General features: G+C 46.3%; 1 protein-coding gene across 1 annotated transcript in view; it reads left to right on the top strand.

Annotated features, from left to right (window-relative positions):
- Positions 1-19,622, top strand: part of aopep (aminopeptidase O (putative)) — a gene marked incomplete at its 5' end in the record, with an annotated part of 67,865 nt that overhangs the window by 33,132 nt on the left and 15,111 nt on the right. Inside the window, 2 exons of the mRNA XM_079745418.1 lie at positions 2,466-2,528; positions 4,359-4,445. Coding sequence (XP_079601544.1) covers positions 2,466-2,528; positions 4,359-4,445 — 150 coding nt within the window. The remainder of the gene's footprint in view (positions 1-2,465; positions 2,529-4,358; positions 4,446-19,622) is intronic.

Here is a 19,622-nt window from a genome sequence, read left to right as displayed (position 1 = left end):
TGTGTGTGTGTCTGTGGGTGTTTGTGTGTAGACCTGTGTGTGTGTGTGTATAAACTTGGGTATGTGTGTCTGTGTGTGTTTGTGTGTGTGTGCATGCATGTGTATAGCTGTGTGTGTCAGTGTGTTTCTGTCTGCGACGCTGTCTGGGAACCTTCACCTTCCACAATATACACTGTGATGTAACAGGAGCCTCCCAGGGGCCTCCCAATGCGGGCATGACAGCACAAAGGGGCTCCAACTCTGCTGATTGGATGATCAGATAGTGTTTATTTTTCCCCCTTAGATGGATTCTCTGTTTGATGTGCCAATCACTTGCCATTAAGGTCAGCTTAGATCGATGGAAACCTTTTTACACATGTGTGTGTATACACTTTTGGATTTTGTGGTGAAGGGTGAAACAGGGATGTTAGGATGCACTCTTTCAAGTCTCTTTCATACTCTCTCTCCCTCTCGCTCTCACCCTCTCTCGCTCCCCCTCTCTTACCTTATCATCCTGTCGTTGCCTCAGTGCATTCCCCACTGAGTGAGCCAGCCCGGGTAAACGAAAGGAGAGCGTGCGGTCCTAATAATAAACAATGACGTACCCCATCGCTGGGTCCAGCCTGAGAGAGGGGGGCCGGGAAAAGGGCATTGGCCAGTGTCTTATTTTAGACTGAATTAGAATGAGTAACAAGCGCTTCCCCTCGGGATGAGGGATTAGGTCCGGAGCCGCTGTTGTTTAGTGAAAGACTCAAGACTCTTTGAGTCACTCGCAGTGTTTCACCGAACGCATCTTGAAAGCGCCAGTACATTTCCAGTAAGAGTTAAGCAAAAAAGACGCACGTCTTTACGTCATGTGTACAAAAATGTACTCGTTTGGAACCTCTCTGGATAGTCTGGATATCCAAGGGGGCGTTGTCAACGGGCACGAAACAAAATGGCTCTGGGACGCAATTGGGTCTACTTACAACCAATCAGAGAAAGGAACGGGTCACATCAGCGGCAGCCATCTTGGTTCTGTATGGAAAATGCGAAACCAAGGGCGCTCCCATAAGGCGCTCCTCTCTAGTCATTGTAATCATCAGAATCAACCATTTATTTTTTGACAATAACGGTTGAGATAAGCCCGACCCAGTCCAGGTCAGAACAGGAGGTGGGCCAGACACATATGCTGGTACAAAAAAAACATGAGCTTCGTCTGGTTCAGATGCTAGCACAATTACTTTTGATATATGAAATTTATACTCATGTTTTTTTGTGTCTCTGTGTGTGCCTGTGTGCATGCCATTGATAGAGAACAAGAATGTGTCGCTGTTGTAAATGTGATTTCAATACTAAATCACAAGGTGAGTGATGGAGCGATTGGGTTGGGGGGGACCGAAACCTTGCTATGCTGGGAAAGACAGTGGGGATTTGGGCTGCGAAAGAGCTATGTGTGGTATCCTGTTACACAATAGCACTCAAGTGCTTCAACACTCACACTCACATTCTATACAGCCCACACCATCAGCTCCCTCTGTGTGTGTGTGTGTGTGTGTGTGTGTTTCTCTCCCTCTCTCTGTCTGTGTCTCTGTCTATGTCTCTCTCTCTCCCCTCTCTGTCTCTGTCTCTCTCTTCCCCCCTAACTCTCTGTCTCTGTCCCTCTCCCCCCTCTCTCTCTCACTTGGCAGACACCTTTGTTTATGCCTTAGTGCTTTTTGTGTAACACACACACACACACACACACACTTGTATGTCTCTTGTATGCAGTTTGATTTCACCGCACAAGCTATGTGTGTGTGTGTGTGTGTGCATGATTTCATATGTGCTCAAACACATACACATTGTTATATTGCACCATGTTATAGCCGTTTGTGTGTGTACGTGTGTGTGTGAGTGTGTCCTCAATCACCCATGTCATCTCTCAGATGTGTGATTCGGTCTTGAGTGGTGGCTTAGCTCAGAGCCTTAATAAGGTTAAGTGATGCCTCCATGAGCACACACACAAGCACAAACACGCACACGCGCACACATGGCAAGCGCACAAGTGTTTGCCTGTGCGCCATGTGTGCTCTGCGAGTGTGTGTGTGGGTGTGAGGAGGCGGGAGGCAGGAGGTTGTGGTGTAGGGACTCCCTGTATGTTGGAGAACACAAGGAGAATGTTCTCTCTCCCTCTCCCTCATCCTCCGGAGCGCATTTCCGTCAGAGAAACAAGTGAACAGCCTTCCACCTCCTGCCCCTCCTCTCTGTCCTCCCTTCCCTCCCTCCCCCTTTCTCTCTCCGACCACACTCCTCCACTTCCCGTTCGTTCGCAAAAGCTCTCTCTCTCTCCCTCTCTCGCACTCTGTCTCTCACTCTGTCTCTCCCTCTCTCTCTCTCTCTCTCTCTCTCTCTCTGCCTCTGCAAAAGCATTCCTTCCTCTCAGGAGATTTTGCGCTCACTCTCTCTCTCTCTCTCTCTCTCTCTCTCTCTCTCTGTTGCTCACTCGCTCCTCTCCTCTCGTTTAGTGGCTGTGTGAAAGGAGTTCTGTGTGGTCACAGGCGCGGCAGGCGAAAGAAGTCAAAGAAGAGGTGAGTACTCTTTTTTTTTTCCCACTCTATATGTTGTATGTTTCTCTCTATCTTTTTACATCTCTGCCTCTATCTCTCCCCCCTCCGCAGCATCTATCTCAGGATTTTTCCACGCCACGTCCCTCGCTCTCTCTTTCTCTATCTCTCTCTCTCTCTCTCTCTCTCTCTCTCTCTCTCTCCTCTCTCTCTCTCCTGCCTTGTGAGAACTGGCAGACAGGCACGGCTCACACATGTCAAATGAATGCACGTTAAAATGGTGCGATTCCAGCCGTCTGCATTTTCTCTCTCCCTGTGTCTCTCTCTCTCTCACTCTCTTTGGCTCCCTCTCTCCCTCTCTCTTTGTCTCTGGTTCCCTTCACCACTCACTTCTGTCCTCCTCTACTACTTCTTGTTGCTCCCTATCTCATTGCTGGCTTTCCAACCTAAACATATTGTCAGGGTCTCTGTTCTAAGCAGCTTTAATGGCAAACTCTGGTATCTCTCTCTCTCTCTCTCTCTCTCTCTCTCTCTCTCTCTCTCTCTCTCTCTCTCTCTCTCTTCCCCGATCTGTGTAGTGTATTGGATACATGGTGCATTTGTTGAGTGTCATTCTCGGTCCCCCAAAAGACCCACTTTAATAGTGTTAAAACTATTTATTGTTAAAACACTTGATTGTTCTTCTTTCTTCAAAAAGAAAATACACATGTTATTTTGTTTTTGTTTAACTTACAACCTAGTTAAGGGAGAATGCCTATTCTGGTCGTTATGCTTTTTTTCCTTAATGAGAATGATGCAGAATAGTGCTGAATGTTCTGAATTAAAAAAGAAATGTGCGCTGCAATTTTTCCACTGAGATTGAGAATGACGTTCCGAATGTCAACCTCAACTCCACTTTAAACACAATAAAAAGAAGCAGACTGCGGTGCAACCAGTTGCATGACGATCGAGGGACCTCCGTGTATGCTTTTCCAAGGATATGTTTTTCCACGCACATTAGTCTGAGGCGGAAACATAAACCAGAGAGAGAGAGAGAGAGAGAGAGCGAGAGAGAGATTGCGAGCAAGAGAGCGAAAGGGGAGAGAGAGGTAGACAGTGGATCCCAGGCTCCGCTCTGACGGACCGTTTGATGTGGGATGTATGGCACACCGAGACACTGTGCTCCAGGCTCTGTCATAGTAACACACTTCTACTGTTACCCCGCTGTCTCCTGCCCGTCTCGTCTGCCGGTTATCAGAGAGAGGGAGAGGGAGAGGGAGAGAGCTGAAAGATTCAAATTCACGTATGAGGGGTTGGGAGGCAGTAGACTTGGGCTTGATCATGAAGTGAGGTTTTTTTCTGGGGGGTTTTCTGTGCGTGGCTGCATACGCGTGTACTCGTGTACAAACCTTCTGTTAGGCCTCACACGCGGTGGCGGCGAAACCACGGGTCTGTTTGAACGCATGTGTCCCTCTAACGCCATGGAAAGTGTTCCTGACGTCTGTTTATAGTTAGTGATGTTCCATTTGGCCACTATTTCACTCCCTCTCTCCCCGTCTCCCTCTCTCGCTCGCTCTCTCTTTCTCTCTCTCTTTCTCTCTCTCTCTCTCTCTCTCTCTCTCTCTCACACTCTCTCTTTCGCTTTCTCTGTCCCCCCTTTGATTCAGGCGTTGTCTGGCCTCCCATCTCTCTGTTCCATCTCCGCTAATCCTCTTTTCTTTTTTTTTCATTTGTTCTCTCTGTCTCTCTTTCTTCTTGTCCTTCTTTTTATTCCCCTGTCACACTATCCCATCCTTAACCACCACAATGACACGTCTACCTTCAACTCACTTCTCTATTCAAACCCCCCCCCCCCCCCCCCCCTCGTTTCTACAGGTTGTAAAATGGACTCTCCCGGATCAGGGGAGGAAGGGGAGGGGCCGGAAACGCAGGAGGGGCGAGCCCAAGGTGAACTACAGAGAGGTAAGGAGCACCCTGCAGACCAACCACGGCCCCCCACGCTGTCTGTCACTATCTCCTGTTGTCTCGGTCTGTCTCTCTCTGTCTGTCTGTCTGTCTGTCTGTCTGTCTGTCTGTCTGTCTGTCTGTCTGTCTGTCTGTCTGTCTGTCTCTCTCTCTCTCTCATTGCTTTCTTTATCTACTACCTCGTATCGTCTTTCCACCTTCACATGTTTTGATTTTGGTTTGTTGGTCGGCATTTAAAGAAGTCTCCTGACTTACATTGTCAAGAATGTATGTTTGAAAAGCTTGGGTCCGCCATTCTGTGTGTGTTTGTGTGTGGTTTCTGTGATTGTGCGTTTTTAAATCAAGGTCAGGATACAGTTACAGGGGTCATTAAGGTGTGTGTGTGTGTGTCTGTGTGTCTGCAAATGTGTTTGTGTGTGTGTGTGCACACGCCCATCTCTGAGTGTGTAGTGTTAATTAGGGTTCTCTAGGGATGTCTCCCTCCACTTACACACTTCAACCACACACACACACGCACACGCATACACACACACTTGCGCACACACGCTCTCTCTTTCTCTCTCTGCAATATTAATGAACACACACTGATCTATAAGCCACACAGGGGCAGAAGTCATTAGCAAGAAGTGAGGAGCTTTCATTTTTCAGCCTCAATATGCTCAGATATTCTGGACCATAGGAAACATTTGCAACATTTTCATCGTCTTTTGCAGAATATTATACCATTAATAAGTAAGGCGAGAACCCTCGGGTGTCATAGAGAGCTGTGTATTATAATTATACGCTTTTTGGAAAGACTCCGAACTACAGAGGGAGTTCATTCATCCAGTGGCAAAATGTTGTTAATGGTTTTTAAACATTTCAGGGTTCTAATTTTCCCTTCCTGACGCAGGTCTGCACAAAAATCAAGTGGCGGCTGTCAAAGTCGAGGGCCATTAAACATGGTTCTGGTGAAGCTAAGTGGCTAAAATGACACCAGGCGCTAACCAAATGTCTATGTGTTACCAGATAGTAGGTACCACTGGATCGGGAGTAAACGCTCCATAGTCTGCCCCTGCTTCAGTACATTTAACCACCTGATACTGCCGCCTGGCATATTTACGACACACACACACACACACACACACACACACACACACACACACTTGTAAAAGGCAGTGAAAAGGCCCCCTTTCCTGTTTGAGGTGGTGGTTGGGGGAGTGCTGAAATTCGCTTCATGAAAGAATAGCCAATTTCTGTCCACTTGGGCATGCACAATGACCAGAAAGGCGAGGGGGAGGGATGGACGAACGGAAGGAGGGAGGGAGGGAGGGAGGGGGGGGGGGGGGGGGTCCGACAGGGGTGTGGGAGGTCAACGTTTGATGTAGCGCCATAAAAGCCATCCTGAAAGGAAACAAGAGGCAACCGCCCCCCTCCCATCAGTCCCAGCCCCTCCACCACCTCCCCCTTCCTCCCTCACCTCGGCAGGTCCACCTTCTGTTCTGTTTTTTATTTGTCTCTGTGTACAGAGAAACCTCTGGATGGACCAGGTGTATTTTATATTGCTCCTTTATGTACTTCAAACCACCATACCGCGACCTCCAGCCCCCTTTCTCCCCCTCGCTCCCCTCCTCCCTCCTCTCCTCTCCTCCCTTCTTCCCTCCTCTCCTCTCTTCTCCTCTCCTCTCTCCTCCCTCCTCTCCTCCTCTCTCTCTCCTCCTCTCTCTTATGGCCCCAATGCAAGAGCCTTTAAAACCAGAAGACAAAGGGATAAATGGGTTGAAACATCAAAGATGTGCAGATAAGCTGGAAATATTTAAAGGTAAATTGAAAGGATAGGATGAATAAACGTATATCAATATATATTTATAGCAGTGTCATTATAATGTCTCTCGAAAATTATTATATTTCATTTTCCTATAAAGTTCATGCAGCTTTTAAGAAATCACAAGATTTCAGGTCTTAATCTGGTCAACTCTATTATGTTGACTGGGGCTGAAGAAAGAGCGCTATGCCTGAGGGAAGGCGAGGACAGTGGGTCAGGCTAGGTTCAGGTTGAGCACAAATGACATCACATTTTGGCAATAGTCAGGCAGTAAACATTATAAACACAGACATACACAAAAAACACAAGCACACGCACACAGACACGCACACACTGAAACAATTTCTTCTGCAAACGTCTTTATTGGAAGGAGTCAGACAACCCCTACAGAGCCCAACCCCTGAAATCTGGGTCATTTGAATAGAGCCTTAGTTTATTACCTCCTTTGTCTAGTTAACAAGTGTAAATATGTATGTGGGTCTTTGTGCGTGTTTGTGCAGAGGAAGGAGTTGCATGTTCCTGCAAATATCTGGAAGATAAAGATGGTGATTGGATAGGATGCACTCATTCAATGCATATGTCTTAGTCTGTGTGTGCGTGTGCGTGTGCGTGTGTGTGTGTGTGTGTGTGAGAGAGGTCTACCCAGCAATATTAGACACGCTTGCATGGTAATGGCCACATTTAGCTCAGATTTTCATCTACATTTCCCATAATGAGAGGGTCCGTCAGCCCCTGCCCATCACAACAGGAAACCATGCAGGGGAAACTCTTGCTGTGGTGAGGACCTTGGCTAGGCGTCTCTGGCCAGGACAGGTTCCCTCGCTCGTTAATACAGAAAAAGGTCGACGTGTTGACGCCTAGGAAAAACAATGCTAATCCTTCATAAAAAGACTTCAAAGATGTTCAGAAGCTGTAATTATAGGGCATAATACATGCTTACATTTTATAAGTGTTGTAATAAAGACCTTCTACTGGATTGGATATAATAGTCTGTTTGAATTGACATGACATTTGAGTCGAAACGTGTTTGGGCAACAGAAAGAGGTGGACGAGATGAGTCTATTTCGAGAGCCTGTTTGTTGGCTTTCCACTTGGGAACCAAAACATCCTCTTCTGGAAACCTTCTCATTCTCTATCTTTACCAATATGTTTTGGACCAGATAAATATTTACTTGCTTACCAAACATCTGAACCTCTTGCCTCGAAAAATGTACTTTTTGGGGAAGCTCAGGGTTGTTGGCCCGGAGTGAGGCATCTCTTCCCTGCGTCACTTTAGTAAAATAGAAGAGGAGAGGAGGGAGGAGGGAAGAGGTGAAGAGTGAGTCACCCCGATGTGAGGGTGTGCGTCCCTCCTCCTTCACCTCCTAACACATACGTGGCATCCCGTATGGTTCCTGGACAGGCGCTGCACGTTGCCGTGACAACGCGCACCACCTCTCCACTGTTTTGTGAGATCCAACGACCTATAAAGATGTTTTTCTAGAAAGCGTGTACTTTTACTGTGCAGTGTGAGTTATTGGTTCAGGCTCAGTATAAAAAATAAAAGAACTGAAGAGATCTGAGCTGGGCCTTTTCAACTGTTAAAATGACAAATTGCATTTGTGTTGGATTTAAACTGGCGAATGTTATACCCACACGTTTGACACATTTAATAAATACAGACGCGCATGAAAGGAGAGCGACATCTGAAAAGGATACCGTTTCTTTACGAGAACTTCTGGCCAATTCCTCCATTTAATACTTACCGGATTCCGCTTCTACCTTAGATGGCCTTATTAGTTTCCCAGAGAAGCCGAGCGAGCCTCTTTAGACTTCATGGTCTACAGCAGAGTGCCTGGTTGCAGAGGGGGTGCATTATGATTAACCAATAGGGAGTTGTGGAAACTAAGCCGGCCCCCCCCCCGTCAGGGTTTGGTAGGGGGTCAGACAGTATGGAGGTCATGATCAAAGGATCCCCCCCCACCCTCCCCCACTGGTAGGGTGGGGTCAGCAGGTGGCACACATTATTCTGCTCTACTGGGCTTTGCTAAGTGGAGGTTAGGAGACGGGGATGTGGAAATAGCTTCAATCTGGCCGGTTTGAGGTCCGCCTAATGTCTTTTGATTTCCTGTAAGCGTAGCCGGGGAGGGAGAGGTTGTTGATACGTGGGAGGGGGAGTGGAACAAAGTGAACAGAGTGGGAGCACAGCCCTGGTGAGCGCATGGTATTGGTGATGAGAAAACACCCAAACAGTGTCTTCTGTACTCCAGGCTTTTTGGCCCCCTGTGTCTCATCCTTTGGTTTATTGATCCCTGCGTTCCCTACCATTCTGTGGTTGAACCTCACCGAGCCTCCTTCACGCTGGTAATGTTGACCTCCGCGACGTCGGTCGCTCCCAAAGTATTTCCTGAGGCGTATAATTTTTATGGCTTCAAACTTTTTTGTATTTAATGTTTCTAGCTTGGAAGAGCTATCGTCGCCTTAGGCGAATGCTTCCCCCCCTCCCTCACCGATCTGTCTGGCTCTTGCCCCTAGGTGACAGAAAGGAATGACAGAGAGAGAGACACAAATCACACATCTGCTCTTATTTTTACCACTGTTATATTTATATCTTCGGTGGGCAACTTCTGTTTTTTGAGTTTCCTCATCTTCCATTTCCTCCCCCTCTCCCTCTCCCTCTCCTCTTTATCACTTTCTTTCTGTCTGTTTGTGTGATGTGTGTGTATGTGGGTGCAGATGCGAGTGTGTGCATGTAAATGCATGCAAGAGTGTGTGTGTTTGTGTGTTTGTTTGTGTATGTGTGCGAGCGAGCGAATTACTCTGTGTGTGCGTGTGTGTGTTGTTTTTTTTTGGTGCATGTGTTTGTGTGTGTGAGCGTGTGTGTGTGTGTGCGTGTGTGTGTGTGTGTGCTCATGTGAGCGTGTGTGTGTGTGTGTGTGTGTGTGTGCTCATGTGAGCCTGTGTGTGTGTGTGTGTGCTCGTGTGAGCATGTGTGTGTGTGTGTGTGCCTGTGTGTGTGATTTACTGGCGCTACATCAGGGCTGAGGGACTATTCAGGGAAAGGGATGTGTCCGTTCAGGAAAACGACTGCTTCCGGCCAGACCCCATCAAGTCAGGAGGGGAATTGGTCGGAAGGAAGTGTGTCTATGTGTTTGTCTGTGTGTGTGTGTGTGTGTGTGCCTGCTGATGTGCACACATGGCTGTCCGTCTCTCCTTTTTCGTTTTTTCTAGGCTTTTTCCTCTGAGCATTAAGTCACTGAGACTGGAAAGTACAAAATGTGCTGCCGCTGGTGTTTGCTACGGCACGTAGTGGCATCAGTCTTTTTGAGTGGGATCCTCCTCATGTATATGATCTGCCGGCTGCATGAGCACACACATACACACAAACACACACACACCCAAATGTATGAATTCATGTTGTTATTCATTTCTTCCGCCATGGCTTTAGATTATTATTGTTGTGTCATTCCCAGAACATTATATAGTTTGGCTGCAGAGCTCTCGGGTAGAGGGACTAATTAGATTGACTAATGGCAATTTGTTTGTTGCTCGGAAATATTATCCTTGCAGAAATGAGATCAGGAGGAACCCAGAACTAGTTGGGTCTTGCTTATTTCAGGGGATTGACGTCCTAGATTGATAGAGCTGTCATTTCCATTATGAGCTGGGCTTCTTCGCTGTGCGATAGAGAGCGGAATAGAGAGGGAGATGGAGTGAGAGTCAGACAAGGAGATGGCCACAGACAGTGTGTCGTGGTGGAAGAGAGAGAGCAGCTTCCATGTTGAATGTTGGTCAACATATCTAACCCTCAAACAATTTATTTGTAATTATATAGATATTTATAAATATTTATTTGTATTTATTTATTTAATGACTTTATTAAGTAACTAAAACTTATTCTAATCATGGGACAACCTGTTTCATTGTAGTTCCAATGCCGTCAAAGGGCCTGTTTTAAACATTCACACACACACACGCACGCACACGTGTGCGCGCGCGTGTGTGTGTGTGAGAGGTGCAACGTGAGGTGCAACGTTATCTCCATGTTAACATTGAACCTCATTTACCATGATGGATTCAGGGACCAGGTCCGGGTAGGCTGGACTTGGCAGGCTGGGTATGGCAGGCTGGGCTGGGTATGCTGGCCTCGGTGGGCTGTAGTGGTAGGCTGGATTGGGATGGGGGAGCAAGAGGCCAGTCATTAGTTTTCTATTATAAGGCATGTAGTGCCATACTGGGAAAGACTGGCAGCAGACACACACATTAGAGTCGATTTTGCCCGTCGCTTGAATGACAGACTCCAAGCACCAACCAGTGCATGTGAGAGAGAGAGAGAGAGAGAGAGAGAGAGAGAGAAAGGTGGACGAAAGAAGGAAGGGAAGTAGCAAACAAACATGGGCTGACCAGCCAACAGGCAACTACTAGAAGGTTTGAACTGCTAAAGTCCCCCTTTTCAATTACTCCTTATCCATGCGGATCTGTTGAGTTAGGAGAACATTGTTTGTGTGTTTGTGCGTCCGTTTATGTCTGCCCCCACCTGTATATTGTGGGGGCTCGTATATGGGTTATATATTTGTTTGTGATCAATCTTGACGATGCACCATAAATCGTTCCTCCCACACAGGCCCACTGTATAGATACGCGCTCACTGCCGTATATATAACTCTTTATACTTTATTGCACTGGGTTATTGCTAAAGATCCCTCCTCTTTATTTGACCCATGGGCCTACCTTTAAAAGTCGCGGCGCTATATAGGAGCTATATTACTGGATATGTATAGATTTCAAGGGAAGTCATTGACGGCAATCTGTGTGCTTGTGTGTGTGTATGTCCGCACACACCATCGCACATGGTTATAACATGATGGATCATTGTGACCCATGCATCATGGAGAGGACATAACGTACGAAACATACTCGTCAAGCATGTATGTTGTCTAGGTTTTGATTCAACAGCTTTGAGAAATAGAGTGGAATGGTTTGGTTCGGATATTTGTTCCCATTTGCTTTCAGTGTATATTCTTACCCTATAATGTGTTTACTGTTGAATCTTTAGTATACATCTGTTATAAAGATTCTTGTTACGGTTCATTACAACAGTAACATAAGCTACAGTGTTTTATCCAAACCATGGTGAGGGAGGGTCTCTTTACATCCATATTGACTGTTCAATACTGTGTGATTGAAAACATACAACCAGCATTGATTCAGCGTTTACACAGCGATAGCTGAACGCGGACACACCGATCAAATCCAATGATCCGCCGACTCCCTATCTCGGTTTACTGGTTTACTGGAACGTCGATGCACAGGAAGGGGAGAGAGAGAGAGAGAGAGAGAGAGAGAGAGAGAGAGAGAGAGAGAGAGAGAGAGAGAGAGAGAGAGAGAGAGAGAGAGAGAGAGAGAGAGAGAGAGAGAGAGAGAGAGAGAGAGAGAGAGAGAGAGAGAGAGAGAGAGAGAGAGAGAGAGAGAGAGAGAGAGAGAGAGAGAGTGAGAGAGCTCCTCCTGTGTGTGTGCTTAATGAAGGACAACGCGGGGCATCGCGTTAAGACATGCGTTTACGTTGGAGTCATCCGTCACTCTGCGCTGGCCTTGTTTTCTCTAGTCATCTACAGCTTACGGCCTGTCGCCCCTGGCCTGGACATAGACACAAACACGCACACCCTCCATCACAAACACACACTCACACCACCGCCTGCAGTGGGTGTGTGTGTTTCATGTGTGTGCGCACGCGTTTCGTTTCTTCCGCTATATGTTGACACAGGGCAGACAAGTCATTTCCAGGCAAGCAAAGCCACTCATAAATACCTTATTGGTTTTGTAAAGTATTGGAGGACCACACCCTACCCTCCCCTACACACACACACACACACACACACACACACACACACACACACACACACACACACACACACACACACACACACACACACACACACACACACACACACAAAAACACAGAAACACAAACATGAGTGTGTGTGTGTTTGTGTGGGAGGCATTGGGGATATATAGCTGTGGTAGCTTTCGCACCAAAGTGGTCCAAAAAAGAGCACAGAAACAGCAGAAACGCTCACACACACACACCCACACACACACACACACACACACACATACACACACACACACACACACACACACACACACATAAAGACACACTAAATCCCAGAAGCATTTGAGTGTCATTAAAGTGCAGCTGTGTTTGTCTTTCCACCGCACATGGAAAACACATCAGGGGAGAGTGGGGGAGAGATAAAGAGAGAGAGAGGGAGAGTGCCAGAGAGAGACTGAGAAAGGGATCAAGAGGAAGAGAGGAGAGAGAAAGAAAGAGAGAGGGAGAGTGCCAGGGAAACTTCAACAGAATGTATCCAGTTGACTATGGCCTATGGCATAGCACAGAGTTAAGCATTGGTTCACACAAACAGACACACACAGATGTACGTATGTCATTGTTCATTTTGGAGTCGCTTCAAATACCAGTCTGCACATACTGGGAGTCCCGCATAGTGAAGCAGTGTAAGCTAGAGATTACAGCTGCTGTCACTCAGGCACTCCGAGTTAAACATACAGCCATGTCCAATATGCTAGTGGCCTGTGAAGGAAGCCATATGCTGTCATTGCCGGAAGTCAGTGAATTCATTTAGAAAATGCCCTTTTACACTCTGTGTGTGTCGGGGGGGCTTGTATAAGAGTAAGGTCCACCATTCCAATTATTATTCAGAGTAACATATGTTTTAATACTCTTTTTTTATACAAATAATTAAATACACACACACATTGCAGTAGATTCTCACTGAGTTGCTATGCAACACTGAATGGTTTTGCGACAAAGGTTGTGTATTGAATACATAGTTTTCACTTATAACAAAATAACTATCTAAGACTGTAATGATGAATCAGATGGAACACGATTTTGGTCTTGAGACAAATACATGCAGCCAAATCATCTCCAGGTTGTATTTTGCACTCTGACAGTGACACTATTTTAGTGGAGGACAACTCTAGAGATCCAGAACCCAGAACCCAAACGAAAGCGTACCGCCAACGTCATGTTTCTAAACCCTCCTACCCAGAGCAACGCTCAAAGCCTCAGTGGCGAGCCATGTCACGCCAACAGCCCCTCATTCCTGGGATCATGTGCAGTCCCGCTCCCAATCTGATCTGGAGGGCTGGAGGTTTACACACTGAGGAGAGAAGAGAAGCCGCTGGGCCATCTGACACCTTTTAGGTTTCAAGTAACCCCCATGTTTCTGTTCTTCATTCACCTTCTCTGTCTCACTTTCCCTCTCCGTCTGTCCGGCTGGCCATCTCTCTGTCTGATCCCTGTCTCCCTTTTCACCTGTTTTTCCTGTTTCTCTTTATCTCTCTCTCTCTCTCTCTCTCTCTCTCTCTCTCTCTCTCTCTCTCTCTCTCTCTCTCTCTCTCTCTCTCTCTCTTTGTATATAGAGAGGGATACCTCTCTATATACCCCTCTCTATGTGTCTCTCTGGGTGTCCCTCTCTCCTATTGTCTTCCGCCTCGAGCTGTCTGTTTGTCTGCCTGACTGTCTCTCAAGATTCAAGGGCTTTATTTGCATGGAAAATAAACATTCACATGACCAAAGTACAGAAGTATTGAAAGGAATAATAATAGTAATTATAATAAATAAATAAATAATACAGAACATATCTGCCTGTCTGCCAGGGCGTCTGTGGTGTCTGCCGTGTGTGACTTCATAGTTTGTGTGTGTGTCTTCAGCCGATCTCTGCTCTTATTCCATTCCACATACCAATGTCAGCTCAGACCGCCTAAACCCAGCCAGCATGGAGTTCATGCTGGAGACAACATGCCCACACACATAAACATGCACGCTTGCACTCATGCACACATATGCATGTACACATACACACACTCACATGGTGCACACTGTTTAGAGTGTATATTTCTTACTTATGCAGTACCCCCGTTTTTCTCCCTGCCTTCCCCCTTTGCTGATTTTGCCTTACTCTGCTATTTTCCATGAGCTATCTCTCTCACTCTTTTTCTCTCTCCCTCTCTCCATCTTTCACTAGTGCTAGATGTTATCTGTAATCGGTGAAGGTCATCACCCGTGTGTTTATCTTTTACCCCCACTGCTGTTGTCATGTGGATAAAACCTGGTTCACCCGAGGAATCCTACTGCCTTTTGGAATTTGTGTGTGTGTGTGTGCGTAACTGTGTGTGTTTGCTTAGGTGTGTCCGTGTCTGTGTGCGTGCCAATGCGTATGTGAGAGTGTGCATGGAAAATAAATTGTGTGTGTGACGTGCATCATGTGAAGGAACTACATACAATTTATTGTGTGCATTTGTGAATTATATCGCTGGATATGCTGACGTTCAGGAATACCTTATCCTTATGTGCAATGTGTGTGATTATTATAGTCTGTTTTAGTTTGGAGCCCCCTATTCTCAGGGCTCCATTAACCTTGACTTTCAACTTATTAACTAGTGGTTTGTTCTAATCAGGAGAGCCGAGCTGGGCACGATAATATTGACCCAGGAGCCTTGGAGACAGTGCTGCTACGGCACTGCTGCTGCTGGCTGGTGGTCCCTAAAGGAAATATTCAGCTACTGAGACCCAGGTCTGGACCCACATATTGGAGAGATTAAAACCTGGACGGTTTTGTGTTGTGTTGTCTGAGTGCCTGAATACACCTGCTGTGTGTGTGTGTGTGTGTGTGTGTGTGTGTGTGTGTGTGTGTGTGTGTGTGTGTGTGTGTGTGTGTGTGTGTGTGTGTGTGTGTGTGTGTGTGAGCGTGTAACTGTCCATCTTCAGAAACCCACACATAAGCCTGATCAACTATATTTACAGGATATTTGGTGTATTTAACACTGAATGGTTACCTCTTTCAGATTCAAGGTCAAACAAAACTGACTGCCTCCCATCTCTCTCTCTCTCTCTCTCTCTCTCTCTCTCTCTCTCTCTGTCTCTCTTCCACTATCCCCTTTTGTATTCCTTCCCATCCCTTTCTCACTCCATCTAGCCTTTCCACCAGCTGTCTAACTATGTCCCTCGGTCTCTATGTCTCTCTCTTTCACACATCATTATGCACTGACACACAAAAATGTACACAGTACACAAACACACACGCACACACATACACACACACACATACACACAGAGTAGCCCTTTAGTTCCAGTTGAGCGTCAAAGCCCTCTCTGTGATGTGTATGTGTGTGTGTGAGAGATTTTTTTAGGGGCTGTTAGTGTGCTCTGTGAAATAGAGGAGGCAAAAGGGAAGGAAAGAGTGCGAACAGTGAAGTGGAGGAGGACAAGAGAAGGGAAGGAGCTGCAGACTTAACCCTGGCTCCTGGCGATGGGCTGAGTGGCAGGAATTAATTAGAACCATACTGTGTGTGTGTGTGTGTGTGTGTGTGTGTGTGTGTGTGTGTGTGTGTGTGTGTGTGTGTGTGTGTGTGTGTGTGTGTGTGTGTGTGTCTGTCTGCACACGCCTGCAAGCTTTTTTCAGAAAACACTGAGTGAATGTACAGGTAGTAGGGGTTTGTAAGCATTTCCATTGCTGTCATGTTGTTTGCTTATCGGCGAATGTGGAATGCTTTCGAAAGTGTCATCCTCCCTCTACTCTGCACTTAAAGCATGACCCCCGTCTCTACAAAGGAGAACTTTAAAGAATGAACACTATTAAAATACCAGAAGAATGAGCCCACGCATGCCTTGGATGTTGGTGTTCTGGGGGTGTCAGGTCGCACCTCTTCATCAACTTTGTCAATGCTCTCCTGGTCAATATGTCTGTGCCTTTTTATACACATTGTATGGCAATTGAGCGTGCATGTGTGTGTGTTTTCGTTGTTGGTTTCCTTGGTCGACAACACTATGGCTCTGCTTTCTCAGATTAACCATCATAAGTCTCCTGTGACCCTGTTCTGATTTCTGATTGGCCAAGCCCCAAGAAAAGTGGGTAACAATATATAATATAACAGCAATGTGTATTCAAAAGTGTCACATTTTTTATAAATAGCACTTGTATTTATTTTCTCCATTAAGCTAGCAATTAAACTAGCGTTAAAAAAAGTGTAGGCTGCCATGAAGCAAGAAGGAGTCAATATTTGAGTTATGTCACAATATTGCCATCATCAACTATGGAGTTAGTTTATGTGTTATTGTTTCACTGATAATGTGGGCCTCTTATAGCCGATTAACACCTGCTGCCATACACATTGAAAACACAGACACGCCCACACACACACACACACACTGAGAGCATAAAAATTGCTGGCCCCTGCAGGGTCTAGTACCATGCGTCTAGCATCCTGTTTACATATGATCTATAATTCAATATAGTCATCTGTGGTTGTCAAGGGAGGGTGCCTCGCCTGCAGATCTGACATTAATATTGTACGATCTCTAGTGTCAATAGCCGGCCATGCTCCTTCTCCTGGGTTTGCCGTCGCCACCATTTTAGATGCTTGACACCCTGGAATTGTCCTTCCATTTAACGAACAGTACTTTATTGTTAAACAGCATTGTGTGTCTGTACTCAATATAAAGGCCGTTTGTTATGAGTCCGACACGGTAAAAAGAATCTCTTTGTTTGGTGCCGGTGTTTTTCTTTGCCCGGCTGTACGTTTGGCTAGCTGTAGTTTGGAGCTGACTACGAGGGCTTTATGGCTTTTTGTCGACTGCTCTGCATTGCGTGGGCCGTCCTGTCCTACTGGTTATCAGCAGAGCCCCAACAGCTGGCATGCTCTGTAGCCCTTAAGTGGACACACAACTCCCAGCGGATCCACACTGTTGGTGGACATCCAAACAACACAGTAAAACAACAGAATGGAAAAAAGATCCAGGGAGCAAGGGGTGAAGGGAGGGTTTGTACGAAAGCAGCGCCCGAGCAAGCGAGCGGTTGGACCGGAGGTTCATAAAAAGGATAACAAGAGGTTGGTATGGGGACAGAGATGGAGACGGGGGCAGAGTGAGACAGAGGCGGAGAATGGGGGCAACTGAAGGGATTTGCGGGGAAGGAAAGTGTAAAACCCCAAGTACCTGAGGAGTGGCTCGGGGTGTTTCGCTGGCAGTGCCAGAATGTGTTTTTTACGAGCCCGCGGTCAGACGGAAATAAAAGTTAGACGAGCGACTCGGTTAGAGACGTGCGTGTTTGTGTGTGTGTGTGTGTGTGTGTGTGTGTGTGTGTGTGAGCATGCTTGCTGGCACACACACATGCACCCCTACACACACACACACACCCATACCACACATGCACACGCACCAATATTCTCGTTTCAATGCCTTCGCTGAAATCACAGTTTGCTTTAGTATTGTCCCAGTTATTCATGTCTCCAGAAGCTCATAATGTGGTGTACCTGAAAGAGACTTCTAAGACCCCCACCCTCTCCCCCGACTGAATGGAAGGATGAAGTGAGAGGTTAAAGGAGAGGAGAGAGGAAAGCACATGAGAACACACACACCTCTATCACTTTTTAAGAGCACCAGGGGAGAGGGAAGGCAGTTCTCTAATGGAGTCATTATATAGATTTTATGGTCGGTTGGCTCAATAGTTGACATTCTGCTGTATATGTTCACCCCTGTTCTCTCTCTCCCTCTCTATCTCCCCCCTCTCTCTCCCTCTCTCTGGCTTTTATTTCTTTACTGTCTTATATCTACCGTGGCTGTTTTTATCCGGTCCTCAAAGCCAAGAGAATTTGGGGACTTTATGACCCTTCCACTGACGTAGTGTTGCCTCATTTTTGATGACACAGACAGACAGACACACGCAAAGACACATGCAAGCATATACGCACAACCACAAACAAACACGTTCTCGTGTGCATGCTCACACGCATACACACAGTAAAATATAGCAAAGCATTCAAATTGAAATATCGATCGCCTCGGAGAACACAAACAAATGCTCAAACGACGGAAAACATTGTGTTGTGTGTGTTTTTTTTGTAATTACTTTTATCCCTTGTTATAAATCACACCCATAGTATACAATTATATAAATATGAATAACTCTACTAGATCTAAGACCGGCACGTATAATAGATTAATATGATTTCATTTGAATTAATCATTGAACTCAATGGCAGAAGACAGAATGAGTAATATAGAGATTTCTCTTAGTCGCGATAGATTTAATACTTCATCATCATCCATCATTTTAGAACATTGTCAGGCGTGTTCTCACACACACGCGCGCACACACACACACACACACACACACACACACACACACACACACACACACACACACACACACACACACACACACACACACACACACACACACACACACACACACACACACAACCCTCCTGTCCTTTATAAACTAGAGAAAGCGGTGACCCGGTATATTGGACATTGGGAAGCTGTGAAAAAAGCATTTGCATGTTTCCTGGTCAAATCAATCTGGTTATCGCTGCACCAGAGATGAGTTTCTTTATGCATGGGTGTGTGCGTTGGTGGTTAGTTGGGTGTGTGTATGTCAAGGGACTAGGAGAAATGGACCGGAAAAAGGCTAAATCGTTCTTATTCTAATTTGTTCTGCACTGTAGGAATGCCCTGTTATACAATGCCACTGGTTTGAAGAAAGACATGTTTCAAGTTACACTCAACAAACATATCCTCAAACAAACCATCCCACACAAACTCTGGGAGTTTAACCTCATGTAACACTCTGTAATTAATTTACTGCTTCAAAGCTTCACATTGGCATGACCCGTGGCAACTGTTTTTTCCCCCACAAAAATGATATATATATATATATATATTTAGCAAACGGGTGAACAGTCCGTTTTATTGTGTCGCAGAGCTATATCCGCCTTGTCGGTACGTGTGTCGTGTGTGTGCATATATGACGATTCTCAAGCCATTGTTGTCGATGTGTGTGTGGGATGGGGGGTGGGGGGGGGTGAGAGGTCAGTATGTGAATGGGGGCGTTATCTTTATTTTTTACGACAATCTGCGCCTTGTCTGAAATGCTAGAGGGAAGAGGGGTGTGGTGGCTACAGGAGAGAACATGTGCCGTGTGTGTGTGTGTGTTTCGTGCGATGACCAACCCTTGCAGAAGTCCATTGATTGGATAGCAGAGAGAGAGAGAGAGAGAGAGAGAGAGAGAGAGAGGGAGAGAGAGAGAGACGTAATGGCCATTGTTGTAAGACCCGGGTCCTCTCGGCAGACAATGCACAGTGTGTGTTTTGTAGCGCATGTGCATCTGTATGGGCTTGTTTGTCTACCATTCCTGGGATACGTTTGTGTTATACGTGTGTGTACGCTGGTGAGAGAGCTGAGAGTTTGGACAGAGCAGGGGTTTATCGCTAGGGGCTCCTCTCAACTTTCAAAGGCGATGGGAGGCAGTGGGGGGATAGCACCCTTGTGGGCCCTGTATTACCGACATAGATGGAGGGGCCTCTGC

The sequence above is a fragment of the Pollachius pollachius genome (genome assembly GCF_949987615.1).
Source record: "Pollachius pollachius genome assembly, chromosome: 1".
In the NCBI taxonomy this organism is placed as follows: domain Eukaryota; kingdom Metazoa; phylum Chordata; class Actinopteri; order Gadiformes; family Gadidae; genus Pollachius; species Pollachius pollachius.
The sequence above is the reverse complement of the archived record's forward strand: the minus strand, read 5'-3'. Positions and strand labels throughout refer to the sequence as shown.